The sequence below is a fragment of the Cryptomeria japonica genome, chromosome 11, assembly GCF_030272615.1.
Source record: "Cryptomeria japonica chromosome 11, Sugi_1.0, whole genome shotgun sequence".
In the NCBI taxonomy this organism is placed as follows: domain Eukaryota; kingdom Viridiplantae; phylum Streptophyta; class Pinopsida; order Cupressales; family Cupressaceae; genus Cryptomeria; species Cryptomeria japonica.
In genome coordinates this window covers 391,419,629-391,440,612 of record NC_081415.1, presented here as the reverse complement: position 1 = coordinate 391,440,612, position 20,984 = coordinate 391,419,629, and the positions used below count along the sequence as shown (strand labels likewise).

General features: G+C 38.3%; 1 protein-coding gene across 1 annotated transcript in view; it reads right to left on the bottom strand.

The window, feature by feature from the left end:
- LOC131071605 (protein CHAPERONE-LIKE PROTEIN OF POR1, chloroplastic) overlaps positions 1 to 20,582 on the bottom strand; it is a 62,923-nt gene extending 42,341 nt beyond the window's left edge. Inside the window, exons 1-2 of the mRNA XM_058007514.2 lie at positions 20,375 to 20,582; positions 19,902 to 20,276 (exon numbers count right to left, since the gene is read on the bottom strand). Of these exons, the coding sequence (XP_057863497.2) occupies positions 19,902 to 20,276 (375 nt within the window). The 5' untranslated portion in view covers positions 20,375 to 20,582. The remainder of the gene's footprint in view (positions 1 to 19,901; positions 20,277 to 20,374) is intronic.
- Positions 20,583 to 20,984: the final 402 nt, after the last annotated feature.

Sequence of the window (20,984 nt, the reverse complement as noted above, 5' to 3'; positions counted from 1 at the left end):
TGGCAAATACTTTACTCCTCAAGATAGTGTCTAATTTTTTGATGGCCTTCACCAATGCATAGGCCTAGTTTTTTTATGCTAGGGTATCTCAATTATGCATCCTTGAGTGCTGAGCTCATGAAAGCTATGGGATGCTCTTCTTTCTCTTCTGTTCGCTGGGTGAGCATTGCAGCACAAGAATGTTCTGATGCAAAAGAATACAAGTAAAAAGGCTTTGTGTAATCTGGACTAACCAGGACAGGAGCATCGGCTATAGCTTGCATGATCTCTTCAAAAGCTCTCTTCACTGGTGGTGTCCATTCCATTTTGGCATTCTTTTTCAACATTTCGTTCGACGACTTCACTATTTCGGTGAAGCCTATAATGAACTTTCCAACAAAATTTGGAAAGATCTCAATTCCTTCTAGCTGGCGGGCAAATTGATTCTCGAGATTGCCTCTATACATTAAAGATCAATCAATATTCCACTTTCAGTGATCAAGTGACCTAACAATTTTTCTTCGATGACCTCAAATATGCACTTCTTTGGATTTAGTGAAATCCCATATCTTCTACATCTTTGAAATACTTTTCTCCAGTCTTCTATATGGTCTTCTCTCTTTTTCGAGAACACTGTCAAATTACCCATGTAAGTGATTATGCATTTTCCAATTAGGTCTCTGAAAGCGATGTCCATGGCCCTCTGAAATGTGGCTCCTGCATTAATTAGCCCAAAGGGCATTCTTTTGTAGGTGAAGGTTCCCCATTTCGTTGTGACGTCATTTTTATTCTATCTTCATATTCAACAAGTACTTGATTGTATCTGGAATATCCATCTAAAAAGGACATCATCTGCGATCCATTTACAATTTGTAGAGCTTCATCAAGTGATGGTAGAGGATAATTGTCCTTTTCCGAGGCTCTATTCAGGTTTCGGAAGTCAACACATACCCTTATTTCTCCATTTTTCTTTCAGACGAGAACCAAATTGGCGACCCACGTTGAGTGGCACACTGGGAATATAATTCCTGCTGATAATAATTTCTTTACTTCTTGTTGGATAAGGGGTTCTAGTATTGGGTTAACTGGCCTCTGGCAATGTCTGAATGGCTTACTTCCTGACTTGAGAGGAATTGTATGTGTGATGATGGAAGTGTCATAAGTCTTGAGATCTTCATAGCTCCAAGCTATGATATTAGCGAACTCCTTCATGCTTTGAATTATTCCAGCCTTCTCTTCCAGTGTGCAGACTTTACCTATGCATACATTTTTAACTTCATCTTCGGTTCCCAGATTTACTTTTTCATATTGGTCGCCTTCAATCCTTTGGCTCTTTACTGCATTGATTTGATCTTAATCAAATATCCTTTCCAACTGTATCATTCCAAGAATATTTCATATTTTTCTTTAAATTCATGATGCCATCAGCATCAAATTCGACTTCTTCTGTCATCTCATCTTCGTCAATAATTTGTGCTGCAAAGATATCTGAGCTTGTCAAAAACTCAAGAATGTGGTCATCATCATCAAAAACTTGAAAATTTGTGATGTTATCTAGGACTGATGGTATTGATGATAGCTCTACTGTGAACTTACGCCATCCATGACGAGCGGCTCCAATGAACTGGCTGCCTGTGCTAAAGAATTTGCAACTTGATTGTTTGATCAGTTCACAAATTGAATATTGAAAGTATCAAAGCTCTAAATAAGGTACCACACCCTATTGCGGTAACACGTTAGTCTCTTATCATGACAGATATACTGTTTTCTTACTTGCCTCATGACTATTTATGAGTCTCCGAAGGCGTGTAAAATTTTGGCTCCTTTCCTTAAAGCTAGCAATAATCCATGAATCAATGATTCATATTCTGTGACATTATTTGTAAATGGAAATTGAACTTTGTGGACCGCTAGGTATGCTTCTCCGTTTGGACTGATTAATTTGAAACTGGCTCTGGATCCTTTCTTTCACTTGGATCCATCAAACCTTAGAGTCCAAACTTGTTTTGTTGACTGAGAGGGTGATTGAGCTTGTGTATCAGTAGTGTTCTGCTCATATCCACTTTGCAGTTGGTTTACTTCGTATTTTCGGCTTTATTTCCTGAGAACTTTGTTTTTGATCCTTTTCCTTATTCTCAATATCACTTTCTTTTTCTATTTCTTCAAGATCATCAAATTGTTGAACCTTTTGGCGAGCTTCCTTAATGGCTTTGTGGCACATTTTGCATGTGAACTCTGAATGAGACGTGTCATGGATGTGACACCAATTGGTCAACAACTCATGAATTTTGCTCTTCAATTCTACCTTTTGGCTTACACTCGTCTAAATGAAGTGCCTAAAGCTTTCAAATAGCTTTTCATTCTTATCTTGATCTTCTTGTGTGACTACTATTGCAGATTTCATCCCCTTTTTAGCACTCTTTTTGCTAGGTGGTGCATGTAACACTAAGATTTCTTCCACCTTAGGTTTATAGGAACCTAAGTCTGTTTCGAGAAACAATATTTCATTGTTTTCTTTGTATTTAGTAATCATCAATTTGAGCCTCGGCGTACTGTCAATCTTTATCTGGTTTGGGACTCCTGTCCATGGCAGCCACATATGAGAAAAGTCTATGGAAATATATCCATTCAGCCTCGACCAATCTCTGCTTATGCTTAAAAGCATGTCGTAGCCATCAGGGGTATTGACAACAGAAATGTCAATACAACTTTGCACTCGAGGGTCGGTTGCTAGCTGCATGTGAATATTGTTTAATTCTCTAACCACAGGGACTTTCGATTTGTCTAACTGGGTAACTTTCTTATTGGTCTGCATAGGTATTACTCCCAGTCTTTTACACATAGCGAGAGGCATCACGTTGCTAGAAGCACCAGAGTCTACTAAGCAATTATGTACAAGCTTTCCAAATATTATGACTAATAGTAAGAACGGAGCGGGCTCGTCCTTTCCTTGGTAAGAGACCACAAGATGTTCTACTTGATTGTTGAAATCTTGATTCTTTCCTTCTTGTCTCCTTTGAACAGGTTCTTGCTTCTATGAAGTTTGTGGGAGTTCATTTGTCAAAATCTCTTCTTCTTGGAATATATCTGTGTCCCCAAGAACTTCTGGCGTGATATCTTCTTGTTTTGAACTTCCTGACGATATTTCGACCATTCCTACAAAATTAGGAGGTTGTTGTGGAGTATCAATTAGCATCTCTTGTTCATCTTGAATAACATTTGTATTTGCCGAAGTGTTAGGTATCTTTCTATTTGGCACGTTTTGTGAAAGGTTCCTTGGGGCAACAACTTCCATTAGACTATTTAGGAGTGTTTCTCGAATCTCTGGAATTTTCATCAGCTCGATCAAGGGTAAGCTGACCTTTATCTTTTTAAATTCTTCCAGCACGTATGAACTTATTCTCTTCAACTCTTCTCTGGGACAATCTTGTGCCTGTGCTTGTGAATGTCCAACTTGAGGGGTTGTTTGTCGCCTTTGCTCGACCTGTGGTATAGTAGCTTGTCTCGTCCCATTTGTTTGGATATTCTACTGGCGATATTCAAGTGAGTCTCTTGAAAGAGGCACATTAGTAGCATTTGGATTTAGTGGGGTCTGAAAATTATTCGGAGGAATGGATGTAGTTAAAGGTTCATTTTGGCGGGCATTCCTCTGATACACCTTGAGTGGATTTCCAGACGTTTGTTGAAATGCTTGTACTTCTCTAGTACCTTCTACCAATACGCTATTATTCAATGGAGGAAAATTATAACCATTTATTGTAGCTAGTTGGTCTGGTGGGATCTGAATTTTCGATCCAGCTTGGTATTGTGGCGTCTTCACTGGGCCATTTGCAGATGAACGTGGGAATCTTTGATTAGGCTGATACGGCGCAGACTCTTTGACATTCTCAAAAACAAGGGCTTGGTCATATCTTGGTGCGGGGACCAACTCATGCTTTTCACTTGCTTAAGCCTTCATGCTTTAGGCTTATGCTTGACGAACTTTGATGTGCCTTTGACCATGCTTTTATGCTTTAATCTTTTATCTCTATGCCTAGCTCACTTAACCTTAGGTCGGAGTTTAATTAACTCTTGCCATCCTTTTTTAACTGCAGATAGGAGTTTGATGTTTGCTTGCCAACCTTCTCCCTTGGCTAGGCAGACTTGGCAAGTGTTTTACCAACTTTATTTAGAATGGGCAGAGTTCAAGGGTGTTAGGCCAAGGCGGACTTGGCTTAGTCCTAGCCATAATTTCATCTACTTGGGCGGAGTTCACCTTCCACCTGCCTAGGCGGAGTTTCCATCACTTTGGACAAGGCGGACTTGGCATATGTTTTGCCATGTTCAAGGCGGGGTCTAGGCTGCCCTTGACATGTCTTGGCAAGTGTTGGGTGGGGTCTAGGCTGCCCTTGCCATGTCTTGGCAAGTGTTGGGCGTAGTTCAAGAAAGCTTGGACATGGGTAGACTTTAACCTTCATTTGACATTCTTCAATGTGCTTGGTTGGTCGGACTTGATCTTCCCTTGGACGATTTTTCATCTCCATGCCACTTCTCTTCCAAACATCCTCATTCAAACTGCCATGTCCATCTCTGACTTGCCATGTTCGTACCTAGATCATCTACAACAAAACCCTAGATTAGGGTTTTCACCTTGCTTTTTACACTTGGAGATAATTTTTCAATTTTGAAACATGGGTACTGATCATATGACCTGAAGAACAAAACCCTAATTCTACTTTCAAAAAAAGCAAAAAAAAAGCAAAAAGTAAAAAAGCAAAAAAGCAAAAATTCCTAAAAATAGAAAGTTGTCAGAAATGACTCAAAGCAATTGTGATCCTTGTCCTTCAGACCTTGTAAGCACTTTGACAATGTTCAAACACTATTTTGAGCATGAACTCTCTACTTGACTCTAGATGCCTTCTCAAAAACCCTAATCTTAAGCTCTCAATGAAAAGACTTAAGAAATTGTTGAGCTATGACCAAAACCCTAAAAAGCAAACTACTAGGGGGTCCCTATTTGCAACGGGGCGATGTGTGAAATAGGTCACAACAGGTAGCAATGATAAGCTGCACAAGGTGTTAGATGTGAGAAAAACACAATGATAGAAGGGGTGCAGGGAAACCCAACGATAGAAAGGGTGCAGGAAAACTCGACAAAAGAGAAAAAGAGAAAAGAGAGAGTGAAGAAAGAAAAATAATCTTTGTATTGGGCAAAATTGATGCTTTTAGGGACATTTTAGGGCTTTTGAATGCAAAAAAAGGTCAAAAAATGTATGCTTTTGTTCTTTTTTGGCACTCTGCACCTTTGGATACGCCCAAGTATGTACCTGGGCATGCCCGAGCGAATCCCCAAGCAAACTCGATTCCGGTGCACGGACTAGAAGCGGCAAATGCAGTAATGTAGCACAATAACTTATTTAGTGCTACAAATAAAAGGGGGACATTACATATCCATCCTTCTTAGAATTTATTGCCCACAAGCAATATAGTGCTGGAGTTTTGAAAATAATGGGGTACATTCGTCCAATGACCATGTATTCTATGACAATCTTGTCCTTTAGTTTTTTCTCTTGTATGTCAATGATGGACTCTAGAAACAATGAGCTTCCCCTCATCATTAAGGGATTGGAACTCAACCGATGGTGCAATATGTTGGCCAAGTGCCCTTTTGAGATAGGATACATGGATACCATTCTGAGTCCAGCTATCTTCCAGCAATACCAACTCATAAACCACATTGCCAACCTTTCTCAACACACTTTAAGGCCCATAAATGCAAAGTTTAATCCCTTCAGCCCCACTCCGAAGTCTGCCAATAAGGCTGCAAGCACAAAAAACCCATGTCCCAACCCCGAATGTTCTCTCAATGTAGTGTCACTCTGCATAAAAAATATTGAGCATGTTATGCTCTCATAATGTCATGGCCATGCTGAATCAAGTCACTTACTACTAGTACCCTACAATAAAAATACACTAAATTTGTAAAAGTTGGTGCAGCATATATCTACATAAAGCCCTTAAAAGTGTTATATCGAGGAACATGTGGTGGGTGTTGTAGCAATACTCTCCAAGGTGCAACCATTTGACCCACGCTACCTATTGGACTATGACATAGTTCCTTTAGTACTCTTCAACCCACTTATTTACTATTTTTGTCTACCCATCTATTTGTGAGTTGTAACTAGTAGGGGAGATCTCAATTCCTATCAAATGAAATCGCTACTACCAAAACGAGTTGAGAAATCAGTTGTCCCTATCACTAATAATACTCTTAGGCAGTTCATGCAACCTAAATACCTCCCTGAAAATTAGATCAGCTAATTGATGTGCCCTAAACTCTACATGAATGGCAAAGACATGTGCATACTTGGTCAATATATCTACAACCACATAAATACAGCTTCTGCAATTTACCTTTGGAAAGCCTATGACAAAGTCCATGGATATGCTCTCCAGCTTTTGAGTGGAAATAAGTAGTGGCTATGGTAACCTTGCAGGAAAACATTGTTCTACCTTAATCTATTGACAGGTTGTATACTCCTTGATGTATTTGAGTACATCATCCTTAAAGCTCTTCCAAGAGAACCTTTCCCTAATTGCATATATATGTCTTATAGAATCCAAGGCATCCCACCATTGATTTATAATGCAAATCCTTCAAAATTCTCTTTCATCTTAGACTTACGCACTAAATAGACTTTGTCCTTATACAAAATAGACCATCTACTATCTCATACGTATCATCCTTCATGCTCCCATCTAAGATGTTAGTAGAAAATGTGTTTTTTACATATTCTACCATAATATAAACTTCCAACCCCTCAAAATGGTAGAAATAGTATAGAGAGTAAACATTCTAAAGAGTATCAACATCTACATTCAGTTTACCCTTAATAATAAGCTTGGAACAAGCTTACTCATTCAATTCTCATTGGCCCAAGAAAAAATTCAAGTTGTTGTCGTCTATTTTTACCACAAACTAAATACTGCCTGAAATTTGCCAACACAAGCATAACGGTAAGCATCTCCTTGTCACAAATGGAAAATTCTCTTTTTCAATCTTGCAACATTCAACTTTTGAATGCCATAGGGAGACCCTTTTGCATTAAGACTACTACAACCCCCTCTCCTAAAGGATCACACTCTAAAATATAGGGTTTTGAGAAATTTATAATGGCAAGTACAGGTCATAAGCTGATTACCTCCTTAAGCTTATCAAAAGCTTCTTGTGTTGCATTTGTCCATACAAATGCTCCCTTCTTTGTCATATTTGTTTAGGGAATTGCAAACCTTCTATAGTAGCTACATAGGCCAAAGAAACCTCTCAACTATGTTAGGGTGGTGGGGGTACCAATCTGAAATGGCATGAATTTTCATCCACCTACACACCATGAGCACTAATGAAATGGACCAGGAACAAAATCTACATAACCCTATAATGTCCCCTCTCTAAGTCTAGTTAGCTCAGTGCCCATTAGCCTATTCCTCAGGTTCCTATAGGCTAATGTGAATGGTTAGGGAACTCCACTGTTCTTGGAGCCTTCTTAGTACTGTTCTTCCAGCATTTTTCTTTTTGGCATTGAGCTCTATTGTCAGTGAGATTCATGATGATGCTTTCAAAAGCATTTTTGTCCACTAGGTTTGTGCTCCACACTTCTAGTTCTTGGAACTCATGTCTATTTATAGAAAGTCACCATTTCTGCATTGTCACCATCTCTTAGCACCAATATCAATTGGCACTCTCAGTTTCTACAACCAATGTCTCAGCGATGCTTTCTGCACATCAGCTGGTTTATTTTAAATAAATACTCAAGTTATAATGTTTTGACTTTATAATACACTTGGTGTTTATTTAATGTTTTTAAAAGTGACTTTGGTTTCTTAAAACGAGCGCCCATGTGTTGGAAAAAGCGAAATAATTTATTTTATCAAAACATAAGACTTCATTAAAAGGATAATTTGAGCTCATTTCATTAAAAGGATAATTTGAGCTCATTTCATTATGCGTGAAAATTTTGAGAAGGATATGCTGCTAGAATTTCTCTAGGAACTTCTTAAAGACAAAAAACTTCATGAAGAATAGCATCGACAGTGGTGAGAGATCTTCCCTGGGTGTTGGCAGATAGATTCATCCAGACTCTATGCGAGTGCTTTCATTGTTGTGTTTTTGAGATTTTAACAGGAGGAGTTGTTGAAGTTTTTTTGGTTTTTTACAGTTTTCAGATATGAAGATCTTGAAGGTTTTTTAATTGCATATTTGTCTTTCAGTTATTGGGTGTTTGCAAAGATTATTAGAATTGGTTGGCATTAGTTTCTTCTTAGCTGGATGTAAGGGGTTATGGCATTCCTGGGTGATTAAAAACAGGGACACTGTTGCAACATTAAGACTTCTAGCTGGCACTGATTGTTTTTGGTGATTGTTTGGAGTGATTGTTTAATATCTCCTGCTGGGTGTTGAGGATTTTAGGAGGTATTGGGTCGATAGTCATCTTTTGACTGGGTGATTTCATCTGAGGCATGAGATTCATACCATTGCTGGGCATGTGGTTTTATATTCTGATTAGCATGAGAGTGTGCCACAGCTAAAGTGACTCTAGACCTGCAGATTTGAAGCATGGGATTTTCTTTTGCTGGAGACTGAACTAGAATTTGCGGGCATGACCATTTTAGCTCAGACAGGGCAATCTTCCTCCTGCCATTGAGGCGATTTTCTTCACTCCCTGCTGGCATGTAACAGAACATGCTAAGCAACTTCTTTTTCACATGAGTTTGGCGTGGATCTACAGCAGATTCCATTCAATGCCTGGTCGTGAATGATCATTCACAGGTCGATGGTTGTAAAGCCTTTGTGAGCAAGAAATACGCTTCATCTGTTGGCAAAAGGGAGAAGCTGAAGGCATGGTTACCTGGGCAGACTAAGTGTAGCAATTAGAAGACAAAGATCAGATTCTGTTATGAAGATTTTTATCACAATATTTCTGTCATATGCATTATCCACTTCTGCCCATTTTGAAGAGTATAAGCTGATGTAAAATTGCTGTTTCCAGCTATCAATAAGGTCACAAATTTATCTGCTAATTAAATGTGTCATTTTGTTCATCTATCATCTGTTATGGTGGTGCAAATCTCTCTCTTAGTTTCAAACAGAGCAGCCATTTCTTATCTATTTGTGCATGTTAAGTTGTATGGAAGCTTTGCACATCAAACATTAACCCTGCCAACCTGAAAATAATTCATGCTCGCAAGCTATTGGCTATAATCCATTCAGAACAAGTCGAGATAAAGTGTGAAAACTTTTTTAAAAAAAATTGATACGCGATCTTACAAACCCCAAACTCACACTTGAATTCTTTTGCAAATACAACGAATTGCTCTAGAATTCCAAGGATTGTATATAGGTGCCTTACATGATCATCCAATTTTTGTCATATATTTGAATATCATCAAAAGATATTAAAACAAATTTCCTTAGTTGATCACTAAATACCTGGTTTATTGTAGATTCAAAAGTAGTTGATCCATTGGTCAAGCCAAATGACATGACTAAAAACTCGAAGTGTCCATAATGGCATCTAAATACCATTTTGTGTGCATCCTACTCGCAGACATGATTCTAATTATAGCCCAATCTCAAATCAATCTTGAAGAAGTAGACCAGCCCATGTGACTCACCAATGAGTTCACCATTCATATCTAAATACCATTTTGTGTGCATCCTACTCGCAGACATGATTCTAATTATAGCCCAATCTCAAATCAATCTTGAAGAAGTAGACCAGCCCATGTGACTCACCAATGAGTTCACCAATCCTATGAATGGGATATCTATTTATTTATTTATTTTGTTCAAGACTCTATAGTCTATATACGTCCTCATGGTGCCATCCTTCTTTTTCACAAGTACCACTAATGAAGCAAAAAGGTTGGAGTTGGGTCTGATATGACCTATTTTCAGCAACTCCTTAATGGCCTTCTTTATCTCTTCCTTATATGTCCACAAGTGGCAGTATCGACTGATAATGATAGGCTTTGAACCTACTTCCAACTCTATAATATGTTGGACTTGGAATCCTCTATGTGGTGGCAATCCTAGAGGCATATCACTAAACACCATACCATACTTAACCAAAAGAATTTGAATATCAATATGATAGCTATGTTACTTCCCAAAAGATGAAACAATGTGCATGTCAATCATTACCACAAAACATGTCCCTTCTTGAATGTTCTCTGCATAAGTTTTGTAGTTATCACTTGCGGTGGCCCCTCAAGCATACTTCTAAGGGTTACAGATTTTCCTTATGAATTATGCTTCAATTCCCTAGATTGAAAGCTCTGGAAAAACTAACCAAGGAAATGCAAGTATTGGACTCCTAAAATCATATTTGGTTCTCCTATATCCATAACATAAAAATCATCTCATAGTCACCAAAGGTTACTTATAGTTGTCACATGATCTTTGTGCATGGAATTGTGAATCACTTTACAACAATAACATTTGAAACTCGCAAAATCTTCTAACTTCAACTCCCACTTGATCACCAAGTTCTCATCAATGAAATCATGGGTGGCCCCACTATTTATCAATATTGTAATTTGTTGCCTAGATAAACTCCACAAATTGTGTATGGGTGATACCGTGTGTTGTGACATTTTCCACATCACCTCATTGCAAATGGGGACCCCCTCTTTTTTGTTGAATAAACCAAGTCTTTAGCAGTCTATGTCGTCTCCCAACCCTAAGGAATGAGTTCTAAGGACTTGCTGGTCTGGATTTTGATCTTTGAAGGTGATGAAATGCCTAAGCAAGGAATGGATTCTTAAGGAATATGCAGCCTAGACAGGATACAGTCTTAATATTGTCATCAAGTCGAGAATTAGGATTTTGATGTATTGAGTAATGCATTGTGCTTATTGCTTTATTCTTCGAACTTTGCATTTTGCTAACAATGAACTTGATTGATACTTATACTTCACAACATTTCCTTGTCGTTTTCAGGTACATTGCGGGGAGCAGGACTTTGGATGCTGAGAAGAGGACATCATTTAGTGGACGATATCATCATCCAAGGAAGAGATTGCAGTGATATAACAAAGAAAGCACGTGCAAAGGAATGGAATGATGGATATTTGGCTAAGTGTCAGAATAACCTTGAGAATTGATATGAAGAAATGAAAGAGAAACAACCAAAATTTGGCTAAGTCTACAAGTGTTTTGAGAAAATCTAGCTGTCTGGAAGCTTGTATTGTCTATTTCAAGGTTTTTACCCTTCAAACTTAGAAATGAGGTCAATAACTTAGGGTTTTGAGAAATTTGAACAAAGCAATGAGGTAAGAACCCTTCAAGGAAGCTACCAGTAAAATTTGAGCCAATTCCAAGGAGTTACTATTTTTAGTAAGTTTCATTGTGTCCCAAATTGGCCTAATTTTGCATTTGTACAAACTTACTATTTTTAGCAGTGTCTATTTTTAGTAAGTATTATTAGTAGGTGTTCCTGTCCCCCAATTTGCCCTAATTTAATGTTTGGAAGAACTTACTATTTTTAGTTAGTCTATTTTTGGTAGGTCTATCTTTGGCAGTGGGCAAGACACCGATGGCAGGGCATTCTTGAATATGCAAGTTCTAAATCCGGAAAAGTTGAAAAAGCAGGCAGATGATCAGAAATTTCGCGAAGTCTGGAATTCTTTCCTCAAGTGGCAAAGGCATGAAAATCTATTCTAAGGAATGGAATAATTCCTTCTCCACCCAAAAAATGGTGTTCAAGACAGGAAGGTGGGCGCATTTCACCTAGCATGGAGGATTTTCCAAAATCTTCAAAATTCCTTCACCTCCTCCAAATTGCACCCAAGGATAGAAGGAGAGCGCAAATATCAAGTCATGGAGGAATTTTCCTCAAGGAGGAAATTCCTCCTCCACCCCAAGAATGCGCTCAAGGAGGACTCCAGGACGCCAAAACCAAGTTAGGGAGGAATTTTCCTCTCCAAGGAAATTCCTTCCCCCCCTCATAAATGCACTCAAGGACAAGAGGAGGGTGCCAAAACAAGGTCAAGGAGGAATTGCCAGTTTTCACAAATTCCTCCACTATGGCAAATTTGCGCCCAAGGACAAGTTGAGAACATGGATTCCATGCCATGGAGGATTTTTTACTCAACGAAATTCCTTCCTCAAAACCAAAATGCACCCAAGTATGCAGAATTCCAAGAAAGTGAAAAAATTGACGAAGTGTTGGAAATTCCTTCCTTCGGGATAGAATTCTTAGAAATCATGAAAATTTGGCTAAGTGTTGGAAATTCCTTCCTTTAGGACAGAATTCTTGGAAACAGTAAAAAATCGGCTAAGGCATGGAGAATCCTTCCACCTATCTCAAATGCACCCATAGAAGAAAAGTGACTGGAGACATAAAATTGAAGTTCCTAAGGAGATATTCTAATAAAACATGGCATTCTTGACAAGTCAAAAAAATAATAAACATCAAGAATTCATCTATCCAATCCAAAGACAACATCGGGACATCAAGAGGCACAAAGGTCCAAGATGAGCAAATCCAATTTATGACATCCAAGTTCAAGAAGAAATCCAGTCTCAAGAAGTTCTTGGAGGAGGAATTCCAATTCCAAAGAATGCCAGTTGAAGGACCTCAAGATTCAAACAAGTACAGATGAGAAGAATTTACAACTATCTTGAATTTCCACTGGAAGTCCAAGATCCCAGTCTAGAAAGAACAAGGAGGAAGAATTCCAGTTTCAAACGTTCAATGAAGGCATTCAAAGTCCCTGAGATCCAATTCAAGTATGAAAGACTTCAAGAATGACAAAATCGTCAACAAGGAAAGATATTCCAAGAAGGTGAATTCCCAAGCAAGTACATGGAAGGAAGAAAATGATCAAGGAAAGATCATTTCAGAAAAGTTAATCAAAGTTAGAACCTTGATCACAAAATGATGCAAAATGGAAGATTCCTTGTGATGAGTCACCAGGTCCACATGGCGTCCAACATGTTGAGGTGGTGCCCCGTCATCTTCTCCGACCAATCACATGTTTCCAAACTATCATGACCAAATTCAATGCATTTGCCGCCAAGGAGAGGGATAGTGAGTGTGCCATTTTGGGCAAGAATCTATTAAATGCTTGATGGAGTGGCAGCTCATTTAATGCATAGTGGCCGCCTTACTTGGAATGATGGATCATTTAATGCAAAGTGGGCACGATTCTTTATTTATTACCAAACCCACTACTTGGCACCACAAAGGGTTCATTTTTGGTCAAACCCTAATTAGGGTTTGCATCTTGTAATCTCGGCCCTTGATTTCAAATCAATCTTGGTCGTTCATTTGTGGGAGGATCTCTATAAAAGGCCTTGCCTTCTCATTTGTAATTCATTAGATAAATAGCTCATTAGTTCAAGTAGAGAGCTCTTTCTCCTAAGAGTAGAAGTAGAGTAGGAGAAGGAGAAGACATTGTTGTAAGACTTGGAGAAATGAAATTTGATTTCATTGAAGATATGGTGGATTCATGTTTATTTCAACTTGTTGCATGGTGTTCTCTCAATTTCTCAATTGTTAGATAAAGTGCTTTGATTTCAATGGAAAATGTAATGGTGTTTGATGAATTTCCATGTCTCGTACTTTTTGCATCTTATTGATTATAAGTTGCAATGTAAAGTCAACCTAAGCCTTTTATATGGATGCTTAACTTCAATCATTGAATGTGCATTGTCCGTTATGATGGTGTTCATTATGATACAAAAATTCTTTGCATAACCCTTGCAAGATTGCACCAGTTCTTGTGGAGTTGTAGTTGATCTTGGCAAAGCAGAACTTGGTGTATTTGGAATTCATCCATTAGAGCACTATCCATTAATATCATTGTCCTTAGGAGTAGATTTAGATCCTTCTAACCCTTTCCCCTTTAATTTCAGTTCATTTCAGTTGTGTCTATTCGAAGAAGAAGCATCACAAGATCGCAATATCCGATGAAGAAGTTTCAGCCAGCATTGCAGAAGAAGTGAAGAATGATTCAAACGTGAGCCCCCTTGGATTACCAGCAAAACATAAAGCCAAACGATCTCATATCCTGCATAAAGTCGCAAGTTCATAGTAGGAACATTGGAGTCGCCTCTATGATCTTCGCAATCTTAGCATACGAGGGGTCTTTGCTCAAGAGAGGATAGGGTGACCATTGGAAACTTTATTCTATGTTGGTGTGGTCATAAAACACCCGTCAACACCGTGGTGCTTCAAATAGAGTGGCAAGAGTGTCACTATGCTCCAAATGCAGCTATCTTTTATGGGTTGCTCCTCTATGGCTAATTGTGGCTCTAGTTCTTTAGGCTTATTATCCTCATCAAACACTAGTTCTATGTAATGTACTAGGACCTTGCCAAGAGATGTGTGACCCAGTTCCAATGGCTTTTTGCAAGTTAAACACAATTTTTTCTCCAAAGTTCAATTTTGGTGTTGTCATCCATCATTGTTGCAAATGGTTGTTGTGTAGCACTTTATGGTGCGAGCTTGATCCACCCTTTTGAAAGTTTCCCTTCTATAATCCAGTAATGAGTGGTTTTGATTGTGATGTAGACTTGTTTGTCAACACAAATGACTCAAGTGTCAAGGCCCTCCTGACATCTTCCTACAATGATGGTGGTGCAAAGGCCTTAACTAGGCCCCAAAGAGGCTCAAATAAACCCTCAACAAAGAAGAAGATGATCCTCCTTTCTGAAATATCCAATACCATGACTGCCAATCTTTCAAACTCTACTACATACGCATATAGTGAAGTTTGTTGTTTTATTTTAGCTGCTTCTCTGAAATACTTTTCCTCATCCTTTTGTTCAAATCTATCCAACAACTTGTGGCTGAAATCTTCAAATATTTACACAAGCTCATGTCCTTGTGTGATAAGACCATTATGCCACCAAAAATATGCTATGCCTTCCAAGTGCAGGGTAGCAACCTGAATTGCATGCCCTTCCATCATGGAGTTGAGTCTCTAACATGTTTGTTATTATTGCAACCAAGCCCTAGCAAAGGTCTTGTTTGAGCAATCAAATATGCGAGGAATTGATTTATTTTCTTTATATTCCAGTTCCTTTCTGATTTCAACTTGATTGTTTCTTTAAATTCCCCCTTTGCACCCCCTTTCCTACAAACTCTAAATACCTGTCAAATGATACAGCTGCTTTGCAATTATCATTCTTTCATTGGCATTCTCCAAATAACCCATCCAACTCCTCTACAGAAGATATTTTTGTTATGCTCTTTCTTCCATCTATAAGAAAATGGGTTTTGAGGGTTTTGAAGGTTTTGAAATGGAACTTACTAGATGGTAATTTGCATGCGAGCTTTCCTCTCTCTATGATGTTCTGGTACTGGAATGGAATGTTGGTGGGTGTAATTATCTGAATTTGCAAAATTCGTCCTCTCCCAACTTGCTGCTACTCTTTCTTGAATCTTGGCCCACTACAAATAATTCAGCAATGCAATTCTTTCTCATCTGAATGCTGATTACATTATCTTGTATGACCACTGATCTTTCTCCATAAATCATGGGTCTTCCACTCCTGTCCATTTCCAGAAGCTAGCAACATTTTTGCTCTAAAACCACTACGATGTCCTAGACTAGTTGCACACAGAATTAATCAAGAAAAACTCAAACAGCAGACATTCTTCTAATTTAATTTTTAATTAAAACACATAAAACCAATGAAAACTACATTACTAGTCTAATACAACTCACTAGGTGATCCCAGAATACAAAATGATCTCCTTTGAAGCTCCTGAACAATCTACAGGGTGCAAATTGAATGCACCGATAGTCCTGGAGACACTACACAACCCTATCCCCAAGAGAATGGTTGAGCTGTCTCTGGCTTTCATTCCAACCATGAAAGCTTCTGTAGAAGTGTCAAACTGATTTTTAGTATGAAATTTCCAAAAATGTCATTTTTTGATTTCCCTTACACCTCATATAACCCACTACCACTTGTGCTCCTCAATCAGTGGCGATCACTTCCTGAGTTGGTGGCAGTTAGCTATAAACGACTCCCTCATTTGTGGGCAGCTAACTAACAAATCAGTCCCTCAAATTAAGGCGGTCAACTGGCAGGTTAAATGGGCAGTTAACTGACAAGTGAGACTAATTCAGCACTTTTTTCCACCATTCAAGTCCGAACCCCATGTCCCCATGCGGCTGCTTAAGTCTATTTTCTGCTTAAAAATAAGCAGCGAAAGTGTCCCCATGCAATCTTTTAATTATGGGAAAAGAAAAATTTGGAATCTTTTCATACTTTTGTGGAGCCACTGCTACTTACTAATTGAAAATAGGCTGTAAAAAAAAGGAGAGGCTTAAAATAAGCAGCCACCACTTATTAGGAAAAGAGACACGTGGCTTCACCATTTTTTTTTCTTCTCCTTTTTATTTGCCTTTAATTTTGCCTAGAAAATTTATTTGTAATAAATATTTTTAAGAATTTCATATAGAAATATCATTTAAGAGCACTGCTAAAAAACAAGCAGCAAATTTTATTATCCATGAGGCCACCAGCTCCACAAATTGCTGCTAAAAAAATTGAGCAGCAGCTGCTAGCCAAAATAAGCTAAGCAGTTGCATGGGGACCTGCCCTAACTGAAAGTCCCAGCCGCTGTTCAACTGGGAGACATAAAGACACAGCCACTACCTAAGGCTGGGGTTCCATGGGAGGGCTTCAGGATCTATTTTTAAGGAGCGGGGGGTTCCATGATGCAAAAAAAAAAAATGCTACTGGATTCATTGGAATCTTTCCCTGAATAACAGCAGCCCCTACTTTTTAGGGCTGCAGATTTGAGCAGGTGAAATTGGGGTGGGACTAGAAATTGCCCCACCAGCTTAAGAATTTTATTAGCACTTGTCAATCATCTAAAGTTTAAGATTTCTCCAGGGAAAAAATTGAAAGGAAAATAATTTTTATTTATTTATTCTTCTCTGTATTTACAATTCATTCCATCAGCTTTCCTAAATTTTGGAGCTTAAACTTTTAAGCTGAAATGCACTTCTAGATTCATGGGACCGCCAGCTTTAAAATATTCTTCAAAAATCTCAGCAACACCCACTGAAATTTGATAGGAAGCCCCCATCCATGGGACCCCAGCCTAAATGAAAATTCAATCCTATCTAACTACCGACAAGACATCTTATTCAGTGCTGTGGAAAAAGGGGATTCATTGTACTGAAAGTTGAAATCCAAAAATTCTACAATGTGGCAGAAAAAGGTCCATAAACCTGGTTACAATATTTCCCTCTAAATCGTAGACAAGATTTTCCAGTTCATTCATATACAGCTGCAATTCGTGTGGTTGAAGTGGCTTTGTATAGATCTGAAGCAACCCCTACTGCAGTGCTACGCCTCATCAAAAATAGAGTATTGCAGGGATATTAATGTCAATGATATTGCACTACCAAAAGTACTGTAATACTGTGGTTGATAATTGTCTGGACTCTGAACATTAAAAACCTTACCATAGTTGTCAGTTGTCAATTGTCTAGGCATTAAAACCCTTACTTCAAACCAAAACTTAAAAGTGATTCAAAGAGAGAGAGAGAAAGGCATGATAACCAACTTAATAAAATGCCCCATAGAGAAATTGTCCCCTGAATTTTGAAATATATTGTTTTCCAGATTTTCTATGCTTTGTCATTTTGTATTTCTGGCCTTCAATTTTTTGCTGTACGTGCAAATTGACAATGAAAACAGTGAAATTCGGTTAGCTTGTATATCAACTTGTGTGAATTCTCAATTCAGCTCTAATGTTATGTAAAACATATATATAATGAATATGATGATTACCTTATCATGTGAATACTTGAAATTAATATTTCAAAATTTTCCCTTTTTTGAATTGCTGTCCCCTGTTGTCCCTTGCAAAAAAGACCTCCAACCCCCTGCTGTCACCAAGAACATGTTCCCACATTTTCTGCCATCCCTATCTTAGAAACACCATGGAATATGGGGAAAAACCAAAGTAGTCAATAGATGCTTGGAAGCCTATTTGAGAACATATTCAGGAGATGAACAAAAAATATGGGCAAATCAGATCCATATGGCAGAGTGATGGTTTAATACAATACACCATTAATCAATTGGGATGACTCCATTCAAAATGATTGATGGTTACAATTCTCCTTAACTAGAAGATCTGATCATTGAGGAGTAAAAATCTCCGACGGCTCAAAATATTATCTAGTAAAATATAATGAAGAAACCAGTGTACCAGTGTTGAGTTAAAAGGAGTTTTGAAGTTACAGTCATATTCCTTGCGTGAATGCCAAAAACTTATACGCAAATAACATTAAAAATCAAAACAAATTGAAACTTGAACATAAATCCCATGGTTCTTGCCAAATCAAGGCCAACATAAGTGAGGTAGCATTTGTATTAGTAATCAGATTTGTAGCATATGTATTAGTAACTAGAATTACGATACAAAGCTAGAATACACAATATACTCCATGTATAAAAGAAACTTGGAAGAACACTTTTAAGTCCAATTGGAATTGTATGTCACTGATGAAAATGGAAGAACTATATTCAACCCTGAAAAAATCTTTAAAGTACAAATAGGAGATTACGCATTTTTTTAATCGAATGAGAACGAATACTAGAGGAAGATGCTATAAAGGAAGCTGGAGAAAATTTTCCAAAAGCTCCCAAACCAAACTTAGAAAACAGATAGGAACAAAGCTTCCCAAAGCAGGGGTATGGTGTGCCTTCACACAACATCAGAAATTTTGGTCAGCTTGATATGGCAACAACTTCACACTCACATAGTCAGTCATAAATAATTTAATTAGCATTAAGGCACCTTTAGATGATAAATCTATTCATCATACCATGTGTGCACATTCTACTTCTTTCCATTAATTATGTGCATCCCTGTAATCATGTGCTCCTTGTAATCATACCTTCAAACTGCTTGTAAGCTGAAATTGTTAATTTCCCATGGACCAGCTAGAACTCAAACCTTGAATCTGCCCTTTCTTGCTGGAATACTTATCCTATTTGTTAGGAATGCAAGGCTTTTTATCATTCACAGATGTGAAAGATATTTGTAGCAATAGACCCCCACTTCCATCTGCAGCTGAAGACGTTCCCAGGTCAGCAGGAAGACACGGTGAACTGTAGTATAAGCACGATGAGCTCCCTTCTGGACTAAAGTAGCAGCTGAGACGAATGTAAGAAACAAGATGCAAGCGTTTGTATCCTGAGCACCACCAGATCAGAAATTAGAATCAACTTATTCATTTCCAATAGCCCTTCTCAAGCTACATGTCTATGCTTGGGACATGCCATGTTAATATTCTATAGATAGAGTAGAACTTGAAAATCTTCTATTTGCTGCCGGGGGTGCTTCATGACTGCCGAACTTGCCCTCTTTGTGGCTCGGACTATGGAATGTTTCCAATAGAAAGTAAATGCAAGCAAATGAAGGCATTTAAGAGCTTTTGAGCAGTTAGCCATTTTTTCCATGTCAAATGATGACGTACTAGAAGAATTCTGAAGGTGGTTGTATTTCAATCAATTTAAAGGAGTTCAGGTAATTATTCAAAATGGAATCAGCTAAGCTCAATTAATGAATCCAATGAGGTTTCCACAGCAGGACCTCATATTCAAATTCATAGCAGACATTATAAAGTGTTAGAACTGCAAAATACCACATCTAACTCGTTGGGTGCGGTGTATCACAACAGTACAAGTCGGATGCAAGTCCAAGGTGATTCACTGGAACAGATGCCCGTCAGCCGAAGGCCAACTCATAAGGAGAATTCGCAACATAAAATAAATCCCTTTGATATAACGCACGTCTTAATTTATCAGCGAGCATACTTACCTCAATTAAGAAAAGTCGCTAAAAATAAATCAGAAAATTATGACGCAATGAAATTCCAGAAACAGAGATGATGTGACGAACCTGGGCAGCAAGCTCCTGATTGTCCCTATTACTGTCGAGAATAGAATTTTTAGCCCTCATAATTTCTTCAAAAGATGCGCCTTCTCTAACGCCGAGCACCTTCAAAGCACTCTCCAAAGACATTTCAAACGGCAAAGAATCATCAGCCTTGGAATTGGCATGTGTTTGCAGAACCCTTTTCACGCTGCATCCCCAGTATTTTCCTTCTCTTACCCTGCTCCATCTGGACTTAGTTTTTCTAAAATTAACGCTGTTATTTATATTACAGCGGTTCCAAACCCTGCGACAAGCTCCCACGCCTTCAACTCTACTAGTGCAATTCAAAGCATTCCATTGAGAGTTGCACAAACCCGACTGGCACCCTACCATTGCCATCTGCAGGACACTCACAGAGAGACCGATGTATATTCATTATTAAGAATACTTTTTTCAATTTATATTGAGACAAAAATGAGGTTAGGGTTCCGTATTACCTTAGAATGTGAGGAAGAGCGTTGGATGGCTCCTGAGAATGTGTGTCATTATTGTGAGGTTGCAGGGGACGGCGGTTAACGAGCGTGCAAGTTGATGGATATGTCGCCCTTGGTAAATTCCATGCACAAATTTTACGTCTGTTTTAGCGCGGGTTAATTGTTTTGAGATACAGCCAAGTCGTGCACCTGTTAAGCGGTCAGCGGCGCCGACTGGATACTGTAGCTTATTAACCAATTGATGAATGTCTAATATTCACACGTGTTACTCCTGACATTGCACGCGTAAAATGATCTTGTCTTCTCCAACTATTGGTGCAACTTGATCCATATGCTACTACTCAACTTTAACCTCGCCTTTCACTACACTTTGCTTAGGTGTCTTTAGCGTTTATATGCTGGTACAAACTCTCACATTCTAATTTATCATTTTATTTCTGAAAATGGAGTGTTTTTTTTTTAATTAAGGTAATAAAAGTATTTGTTATCAATTTAGATTTAGAGTGTTAGATGATTATTGCCATTTATCTAATTGATAGATTATTCAAATTTATCTAATTGATAGATCATTTGGCATGACATGATGATTTAGAGTTAATTCAATGTTATTGAG